The sequence below is a fragment of the Hippoglossus hippoglossus genome, chromosome 15 (genome assembly GCF_009819705.1).
Source record: "Hippoglossus hippoglossus isolate fHipHip1 chromosome 15, fHipHip1.pri, whole genome shotgun sequence".
Lineage (NCBI taxonomy): Eukaryota > Metazoa > Chordata > Actinopteri > Pleuronectiformes > Pleuronectidae > Hippoglossus > Hippoglossus hippoglossus.
The window spans coordinates 789566-800318 of NC_047165.1; the positions used below are offsets into that span (position 1 = coordinate 789566).

A 10753-nucleotide genomic window follows, 5' to 3' on the forward strand; every position below is an offset into this window, starting at 1 on the left:
TTCCCTTCGGTAGAGATCAATACACAGGAACAGACGAGGATGTTCTCCTGGTGGGAACCTCACATCACTCACACACTCTGTGAGTCATCACTCACACACTGTGTTTGATGCCAAAGAGTAAAGTTAAAAGACTCACCTGCTGTTCATTTCAAACTGAGATTTGAATCTCTCTTTTTCTGTGGAGCTCCTGAATGCAGCATCACCTCTCAACCTATTAGCAAAGCTCAATCAGGAGGCAGCTGAGTCCCCAGGACACGGTGGACTGCAGGTTAGCAGACAGACAGGCAGCTGAGTCCCCAGGACACGGGCTGCTGCAGGTTAGCAGACAGACAGGCAGCTGTCATGTACTGTACCACAGGTTTGATGTCAGGATGTGGTTTGTTAACGTGGGTGAGGACAGACAGGAGGAGGACAGACAGCGGACGTTCTGCTACACTCAGGTGAAGATGATTCAGAAATAAGAGTTTCTGATGTTGCTCTGGATGTTTGAGCTCATGACGCTGAGTGAAATCAGGCTGATCCAGATTAAAGGTTCCACCATCACAGATCTGCTTGTCAGAGCTGAGTGAACTCTGAGTGTGTTCTGGACCTCCTGACCTCTGACCTCTGACCCTCATGTAGTCTCACACGCTGTTAGAGGAGCGCTCGGCTCGCTCCACCTCGCCCTCCCTGCTGACCAGCCACCGTGGGTCAGAGAGTCCTCAGCCGGCTGGACGACGGCTCAGGATGCACCAGCCCCGAGCGGGGTCATCGTCCTCTGGACCGGAGGAGGGCATCAGGAACAGCCAAGACATCCTGCAGGTGAGTGAGACCAGGACCAGGACCAGGACCAGGACCAGGACTCAGACTGATCGAACCAGATAACCTTTTTCTGTCATCTCCTCAGACTCTGGACTTCCCTCTGGAGGAGCGTCTCAGTCTGGCCGACCTGACTCTGGCCCTGGACAACGAGCTGCTGGTCAGCGGGAACGGCATCCAGCAGGCGGCGCTCATCTCCTACAAGAAGTGAGATCCAGCACCTGCAGTAGGTTTTCCGAACTCAGGCTTCACACATTAAACCACTGAGGTTCTTTAGGTACTGACAGGTGAACCGGAAACACAGAGACTGTTTCTTCATTATATTCATGATGTTTACATCAAACACTTGGTTATTGCTGTACCTGTATGTGATGAGAACAGTGATCATGTGACCTCAGTTCTATGACATGGTTCAGAAACCTGGATCAGATGTTTACAGGTAGAGAATCCAGGGTTCTGAAACCAGGTGTGTGTGTGTGTGTGTGTGTGTGTGTGTGTGTGTGTGTGTGTGTGTGTGTGTGTGTGTGTGTGTGTGTGTGTGTGTGTGTGTGTGTGTGTGTGTGTGTGTGTGTGTGTGTGTGTGTGTGTGTGTGTGTGTGTAGGGTGATGGCGGAGCAGGCCTGCAGGGAGCGGGACAAGGTGAGAGTGGACCTGGATCTGGCCGATCAGAGGAACCTGAAGCTGGTGAGGGAGGTGGACGAGCGCCACACCAGCATGGAGTCGCTGAACCAGAGCAGGATCAGGTGACCTCTATACGACCAGACCTCTATACGGACCGGACCCTATACGACCGGACTCTATAAAACGACCGGACCCTTATACGACCGGGACTCTATACGACCGGACCCTATACGACCAAGACCCTATACGACCAGACCCTATACGGACCGGACTCTATACGAGCCCGGACCCTAGTACGACCAGACTCTATACGACCAGACCCTATACGACCAGACTCTATACGACCGGACCCTATACGACCAGACTCTATAAACGACCAGACTCTATACGACCTGACTCTATACGACCAGACTCTATACGACCGGACCCTATACGACCAGACTCTATACGACCAGACTCTATACGACCGGACCCTATACGACCAGACTCTATACGACCGGACCCTATACGACCGGACTCTATACGACCGGACCCTATACGACCGGACTCTATACGACCGGACCCTATACGACCAGACCCTATACGACCAGACCCTATACGACCGGACTCTATACGACCGGACCCTATACGACCAGACTCTATACGACAGACCCTATACGACCAGACTCTATACGACCGGACTCTATACGACCAGACTCTATACGACCAGACTCTATACGACCTGACTCTATACGACCGGAACCCTATACGACCAGACTCTATACGACCAGACCCTATACGACCAGACTCTATACGACCGGACTCTATACGACCAGACTCTATACGACCTGACTCTATACGACCGGACCCTATACGACCAGACCCTATACGACCAGACTCTATACGACCGGACTCTATACGACCGGACCCTATACGACCAGACCCTATACGACCAGACCCTATACGACCGGACTCTATACGACCAGACTCTATACGACCTGACTCTATACGACCGGACCCTATACGACCGGACTCTATACGACCTGACTCTATACGACCTGACTCTATACGACCGGACTCTATACGACCAGACCCTATACGACCGGACTCTATACGACCAGACCCTATACGACCAGACTCTATACGACCGGACTCTATACGACCGGACTCTATACGACCGGACCCTATACGACCGGACTCTATACGACCGGACTCTATACGACCTGACTCTATACGACCAGACTCTATACGACCAGACTCTATACGACCAGACTCTATACGACCTGACTCTATACGACCAGACCCTATACGACCAGACTCTATACGACCGGACTCTATACGACCGGACTCTATACGACCGGACCCTATACGACCGGACTCTATACGACCGGACTCTATACGACCAGACCCTATACGACCAGACTCTATACGACCGGACTCTATACGACCTGACTCTATACGACCAGACTCTATACGACCGGACCCTATACGACCGGACCCTATACGACCGGACCCTATACGACCGGACTCTATACGACCAGACTCTATACGACCGGACTCTATACGACCAGACCCTATACGACCGGACTCTATACGACCGGACCCTATACGACCGGACCCTATACGACCGGACTCTATACGACCAGACTCTATACGACCGGACTCTATACGACCTGACTCTATACGACCGGACCCTATACGACCAGACTCTATACGACCGGACTCTATACGACCTGACTCTATACGACCAGACCCTATACGACCAGACTCTATACGACCAGACTCTATACGACCAGACCCTATACGACCAGACTCTATACGACCAGACCCTATACGACCGGACTCTCTACGACCGGACCCTATACGACCAGACCCTATACGACCGGACTCTATACGACCTGACCCTATACGACCGGACTCTATACGACCGGACTCTATACGACCTGACTCTATACGACCAGACCCTATACGACCAGACTCTATACGACCAGACTCTATACGACCAGACCCTTATACGACCAGACTCTATACGACCAGGACCCTATACGACCGGACTCTCTACGACCGGACCCTATACGACCAGACCCTATACGACCGACCCTATACGACCGGACCCTATACGACCAGACTCTATACGACCGGACTCTATACGACCGGACCCTATACGACCGGACTCTATACGACCGGACCCTATACGACCAGACCCTATACGACCAGACCCTATACGACCGGACTCTATACGACCGGACTCTATACGACCGGGACTCTATACGACCGGACCTCTATACGACCGGACCCTATACGACCGGACCCTATACGACCGGACTCTATACGACCTGACCCTATACGACCTGACCCTATACGACCTGACCCTATACGACCGGACTCTATACGACCGGACCCTATACGACCTGACCCTATACGACCGGACTCTATACGACCGGACCCTATACGACCTGACTCTCTACGACCGGACTCTATACGACCTGACCCTATACGACCGGACTCTATACGACCTGACCCTATACGACCTGACTCTCTACGACCGGACTCTATACGACCTGACCCTATTACGACCGGACTCTATACGACCTGACCCTATACGACCTGACTCTCTACGACCTGACTCTATACGACCTGACCCTATACGACCTGACTCTCTACGACCGGACTCTATACGACCTGACTCTATACGACCGGACTCTATACGACCGGACTCTATACGACCGGACCCTATACGACCGGACCCTATACAACCGGACCCTATACGACCGGACTCTATACGACCGGACCTATACGACCGGACTCTCTACGACCGGACTCTATACGACCGGACCCTATACGACCGGACCCTATACGACCGGACCCTATACGACCGGACCTCTATACGACCGGACCCTATACGACCGGACTCGTCTACGACCGGAATCTATACGACCGGGACCCTATACGAACGGACCCTATACGACCGGACCCTATACGACCGGACTCTATACGACCGGACCCTATACGACCGGACCCTATACCGACCAGACCCTATACGACCGGACCCTATACGACCGGACCCTATACGACCAGACTCTATACGACCGGACTCTATACGACCGGACCCTATACGACCAGACTCTATACGACCGGACTCTATACGACCGGACCCTATACGACCAGACCCTATACGACCAGACCCTATACGACCGGACTCTATACGACCGGACTCTATACGACCGGACTCTATACGACCGGACTCTATACGACCGGACCCTATACGACCGGACCCTATACGACCGGACTCTATACGACCTGACCCTATACGACCTGACCCTATACGACCGGACCCTATACGACCTGACCCTATACGACCGGACTCTATACGACCGGACCCTATACGACCTGACTCTCTACGACCGGACTCTATACGACCTGACCCTATACGACCGGACTCTATACGACCTGACCCTATACGACCTGACTCTCTACGACCGGACTCTATACGACCGGACCCAATACGACCGGACTCTATACGACCTGACCCTATACGACCTGACTCTCTACGACCTGACTCTATACGACCTGACCCTATACGACCTGACTCTCTACGACCGGACTCTATACGACCTGACTCTATACGACCGGACTCTATACGACCGGACTCTCTACGACCGGACTCTATACGACCGGACCCTATACGACCGGAACCCTATACGACCGGGACCCTATACGACCGGACTCTATACGACCGGACCCTATACGACCGGACTCTCTACGACCGGACTCTATACGACCGGACCCTATACGACCGGACCCTATACGACCGGACCCTATACGACCGGACTCTATACGACCGGACCCTATACGACCGGGACCCTATACGACCGGACCCATACGACCGGGACCCAATACGACCGGACCCAATACGACCGGACCCTATACGACCGGACCCTATACGACCGGACTCTATACGACCGGACCCTATAAGACCGGACTCTATACGACCGGACTCTATAACGACCGGACTCTATACGACCGGACTCTATACGACCGGACTCTATACGACCGGACCCTATACGACCGGACTCTCTACGACCGGACTCTATACGACCGGACCCTATACGACCGGACCCTATACGACCAGACTCTATACGACCGGACTCTATACGACCGGACCCTATATGACCGGACTCTATACGACCGGACTCTATACGACCGGACCCTATACGACCGGACTCTATACGACCGGACTCTATACGACCGGACCCTATACGACCAGACTCTATACTTGTAAACGTGATCAACACAACGTGAGGTCGTAGCTGCATTTCACTTCCTCTTTGATCAAATTAATGATGACGTGTGTTGACGAGCTCCTCTCTGATTGGCAGGGACCTGGAGCTGGACTTCCGTGATAGGCTGGTGGCTCTGCGCACGCAGTCGGAGCAGGAGAGCGAGGCTCTGCTGCAGCAGGTGGAGCGTGAGCGCAGTGTCCTGCAGGGGGAGCTGCAGCTGCTCAGAGTGCAGGAGACGCAGCTGCAGGAGGAGTTGTGCAGCACCGCGCAGGTGAACATGGTTCAGACTGGGTCAGCCCAGTACTTTATATATTCAGATAATATGTTGTGTTGATGTTTCATGTGTTGATGTTTCATGTTGTGTTGATGTTTCATGTTGTGTTGTGGTTGTTCAGGAGAACAGTCGTCTGGAGGATGAACTCAGTGTCGTGAAGATGAAACTGACTGAAGCTGAAAACTCTGTGAACAAACTGCAGAGAGACATGAAGCAGCTGCTGCACGACAAGGTAACACAACACAACACAACTTCTGACAACCGGTGCACAGTACCCTGCACTGTCCCATGTATCAGTTAAATCCACAGGTTTATGTAAAACACCTCACTGTGTAAACCAGTTAGAACCAGTCTCTCTCTCTCTCACACACACACACACACACACACACACACACACACACACACACACACACACACACACACACAGTGGTGTAAGGTGACTCGTCTCCTTGTAGCTGATGAATCTTTGATGAAAGTTTCCTCTGTGACTTCGTTCCATTCTTGTTCTTGACTTTTTATTTTTCACTTCCAACGAAGCCTTTTGCTGATTGATTGACAGCTGCTGTGAACCAATGACATGTCTTGTTTGACAGTTTGGTGGTTTGGACCCGGCGGGCGCAGGTCCGAGTCATGAGGAGCGTTTCCGTGAAGTCGTCAAAGAGTACGAGCTGCAGTTCAGGGTAAGAGAGCGAGTGACCTTCACTGAACCTCCGGCCGTTTGTTTCCACCTGTTTTCATGGAGGATTGTGGGTAATGTCTCTTTGGCGTTCGTTCAGTGAATCTGTGCAGACGTTTTTAATGTGCCCAATAAATAAAGGTCACACATTTAATGAAATCAGAAGGGAAACATTCGTATGATCAAACTGAGTCGATGAAGTTTTATTTTGAAAGAATCTCAGTGAACTTCCTTCATGTGTGACGTGAATCACAGTTTTAACGTGTCTGTGTTTGTGCACCTGAACGCATCGTGTGGGTTCACCAGAGAATCCAGGTGAGAACCTGAGCTCTTCTTCTTCATCGCCATTCTTCTCCTCTTCTCTAAAACATTCATTATTTCAGCAGCCTTTCTGTTTTTTAAATCCTCGTCACATCTGTCCAGCTTCTCTACACGATGACACGTCTTCCTGTTCAAACTTGAACTTTGACCTTCAGAGTCAGACTAACAGGACGTGATCAGTTAATCCTGGATCAAGTTATCTCACACTTTAAACTGCGGCTGCTGAAACAACGACAACACTGGTTTCCAGGGAGGCAGAGGGTTTGTAGTCATGTGTGTGTGTGTGTGTGTGTGTGTGTGTGTGTGTGTGTGCATGTGTGTGTGTGTGTGTGTGTGTGTGTGTGTGTGTGTGTGTGTGTGTGTGTGTGTGTGTGTGTGTGTGTGTGTGTGTGTGTGTGGTGTGTGTGTGTGTGTGTGTGTGTGTGTGCATGTGTGTGTGATGCATTCAGGAGCTGCGGGACAGGAATGATGAGCTGAGCTCAGAGCTGGAGCTGCTGAAGAGTCAGAGGAGCAACAGGAAGTCCAGAAGAGACGATGATGCTGCATTGAGCTGGACTGAACAACACTCTGTCAGCGCCGAGTCCGACTCTGGTAACACACACACACACACACCCACCCACACACACAGACACACACTCCGCTCAAGTATTAAATCATCTGTGCTATATTTCTTTAATTAGCTGCAGCTTGAGTAAATCTTCAACCTGCAGGAAACAGATTTCAAAATAAGACGATGAGCAGATGTTTCAAAATAAAAGCCCATGTAACTCAATAAACTAGATTCCAGTTCCTGTGGAGCCGGTCGGAGCCGTTCAGCTCGAACATGGACACGCCCACCACACACACACATTTACATTCTTTGTGTCAGGTTTCTGTGTGTCATCGTTGTGGTTCAGTCTCATCATGTCTCGCAGTGAGTCTCTGTCCCTCTCCCACTCGTGACCTTTGACCTGTGTTGTGTTAACTTGTTGTGTCACAGTCGACGGTGTTTGTGTGTTTGTGTTTGTGCAGACGACTCGGACATGAAGCGTCACTCGTCCCCTCTGGTGAAGAAGAAAATGCAGCTGGATGATAAGAGCGGTGAGAAACACACACACACACACACACACACACACACACACACACACACACACACACACAGTACAGCAGTGTAAAGCAGTGTACTGCCCCCCCCCCCAGGTCTGGACAGCGTCTCTGGTCCCGTCATCAGTATCCAGACTGAACTGGCTCTGGAGCAGCTGAAACAGAAACACAACCAGGAGCTGCAGCAGTTGCACATCCAGCTCGACACACAGGTAACACAACATCAACAAAATCAACACAATCAACACAATGCCATAAAGACATAATCACAATATTTATTTCTTGATAAATTTCACTTTGTTATCATAGATCATTGAACAAACACCATCTGTACATATGTAATAATATTTAAATAGATTTGAAATGTAACACACATTAACACTGATAAATTAATGAGAATTTGAATTCATGTTATAATTAAAACCTTCAGGTGAATTACTATGAGCGAAGTCTGGAGCTGATGAGACAGAGTATGGAGGTCGAGCGTAAAGACATCTCTCAGGCCTTCAAGGTAAAAAATGTTTTTATTAAATATGATAAATGATATAAAACACACACGTCAGCCTGTTGTTATTCAGTATATATTTAATCTATGTGGCTTCCAGCTCCACTTTCATATTTTGAGTTCAAAGAATATCAAAGATAGACACTGCAATTTTTTGTCTATTTATTTTATTCTTTTACGTTGTTATTTTGTCTTTTATATTCTTATTATCTGCTGTCTGTGAAAACCGCCCCATGTGGACGATAAAGAAATCCTTCAAAAATATGTTCTCGCACGTCAGCTTGAGATCAGTGAGCTGGAGGAGCACAAGGCTCAGGCGGAGGCACAGGTGAAGCAGCTGAAGGAGGCTGTGGACAAACTGCAGACTCCACACGGAGGAGGAGGAGGAGGAGGGTGGAGCAGCGAGCAGGAGCGAAGGTGACGAAGAACAACTGCAGATTCATCACAATGAAAAACGTTCTTTTCCTCCTCTGTGACTGCAGCGTTGCGTTCAGGTGCTCCTCAGCACAACACTGATACTAAAGAGAAGCTGTTTCTATTTTAATGACACTTTGAGCAGTTTTCAGTAAAACTTTTATCTGACTTGTTTTCAGAGTCACTGCAGATCAATAACTTTTCTCATTAATCCAGGTCACATGAGGACATTTGACATATTAACATTTTTTTAAGTTTCTAACGTCAACAACTCAGAAGTCAAGTTCTCAAGTTCTCAGCGACTTTAGAAGAAAGACGTTTAGGTTAACGTTGCAATTGTTTTCGACTCCTGAAGTGAAATTCTTATGAAGAGTTTTGTCTTTTTTCCCAGGGTGCAGCGGGAGCGTGCGGAGCTGGAGCAGAACTTCGCCAGAGAGATTGGTCATCTGGTCCAGAGGCTGAGTGCAGAGAAGGACGAGCTGGAGGCGGAGCTGAAGCTGAAGCTGGACCAGGAAGTGATGGTGGTGAGGTGCGTTCAGGAGCATTGGACAAATGTGTGTCAGAGTGAAGCTCAGTCAATGTTGCTGGTGATGATACAGACAAGTACGGAGATGAGTTCACAGTAAATGAACTTTCACACGTTGCTGCAGGTTCCTGCCTCTTACTAATGTTCACGTTTCTACAGCAGCTGCACTGAACAGATGTTTTATATTTCAGGAGCTGGTTTGGGACAAAATCTAAAATATGTTAAAAAAAAACAATCTTTGAGGGGAGGAAGTGAATATTTTGAGAAAAGAAGATTAAAGTTTAAATTTACAAGAAAAACTCAATTATTCTGAGAATAAATTCATCAATTAAAGTTTGAATCAACCTTTTCACTCCAGACGTTGATGTTGATGATGATAACTGATTAGTGTTAAATCTGATTATAAAGTATAATCTGATCAGTTCCTCCACTGGAGCCAGAAAACTGCTTAATAAAATCTTCTCAATTAATAATTATCTCCGAGAAGATTTTTACAATCCAGAATAACTACTGTTTCGTATATTTACAGTTGTTTGATTCATGGTTTAATATCAGAATATTAATGGATCTTTCTTAAAGTCATGAATTAAGAAATCATCATCATCTGCGACGACCAATAAAATCAAACAACCTGGCGTCTTAACGTCGTCTGAGCAGGGAGGAGTCTGAGCAGCAGCTCTGTCAGATGAAGCTGCAGCACGCCGAGGGTCAGCGCCGCCTCCTCCACCAGCTCCACAGGGAGCGCCAGAGGCTGCAGGAGCAGAGAGCATTCTGGGAGAAGCGGCTTGAGGAGGAGAAGAAATACATGAAGGAGGAGCACGAGGAGGCGGTCCGTCAGCTGAGGGAGCAAGTGCTCTGTTTACAAGAAGCCGTACAGAACGCAGACCTGCGGATCGGCCAATCAGAGGCCAGATTGAAGGAGTTCGGAGAGCGCTGTGGTCAGTTAGAGGACGATGTTGATGCCTCTGGTGGGCGGTGCTCTGAGCTGGAGGCCAGGCTGGAGGAGGCCTGCGCTCAGCTGGAGGAGAGCATCGCCTTTCTGGAGTCTCATGAGGTTGTAAGTAAACGTCTGGCGGCGGAGAAGTGCTCGGTGGAGGAGGAGCTTCAGCAGGCGAGGACCAGAGAGGAGCAGCTCCTGGGTCAGGTGACTCAGCTGAAAGAGGAGCTGGGAAACGTCCAGGCTGCGTCCGACAGCATCCTGCAGGACCGGGAGCTGGTAGCAGACAACTGCAGCCGCCTGTCCAACACCTTCGTCCAGCTGCAGGCTCAGCTC

The 10753-nt window shown here is 49.8% G+C and overlaps 1 protein-coding gene across 1 annotated transcript in view; it reads left to right on the forward strand.

Annotated features, from left to right (window-relative positions):
- LOC117775573 (ninein-like protein) overlaps positions 1-10753 on the forward strand; it is a 29222-nt gene that overhangs the window by 9803 nt on the left and 8666 nt on the right. The window contains 17 exon segments of the mRNA XM_034608876.1: positions 622-678; positions 680-745; positions 747-764; positions 766-801; positions 887-1003; positions 1005-1024; positions 1401-1541; positions 5778-5952; positions 6077-6187; positions 6549-6635; positions 7402-7543; positions 7964-8032; positions 8132-8247; positions 8466-8546; positions 8821-8957; positions 9346-9483; positions 10138-10279. Of these exon segments, the coding sequence (XP_034464767.1) occupies positions 622-678; positions 680-745; positions 747-764; positions 766-801; positions 887-1003; positions 1005-1024; positions 1401-1541; positions 5778-5952; positions 6077-6187; positions 6549-6635; positions 7402-7543; positions 7964-8032; positions 8132-8247; positions 8466-8546; positions 8821-8957; positions 9346-9483; positions 10138-10279 (1653 nt within the window).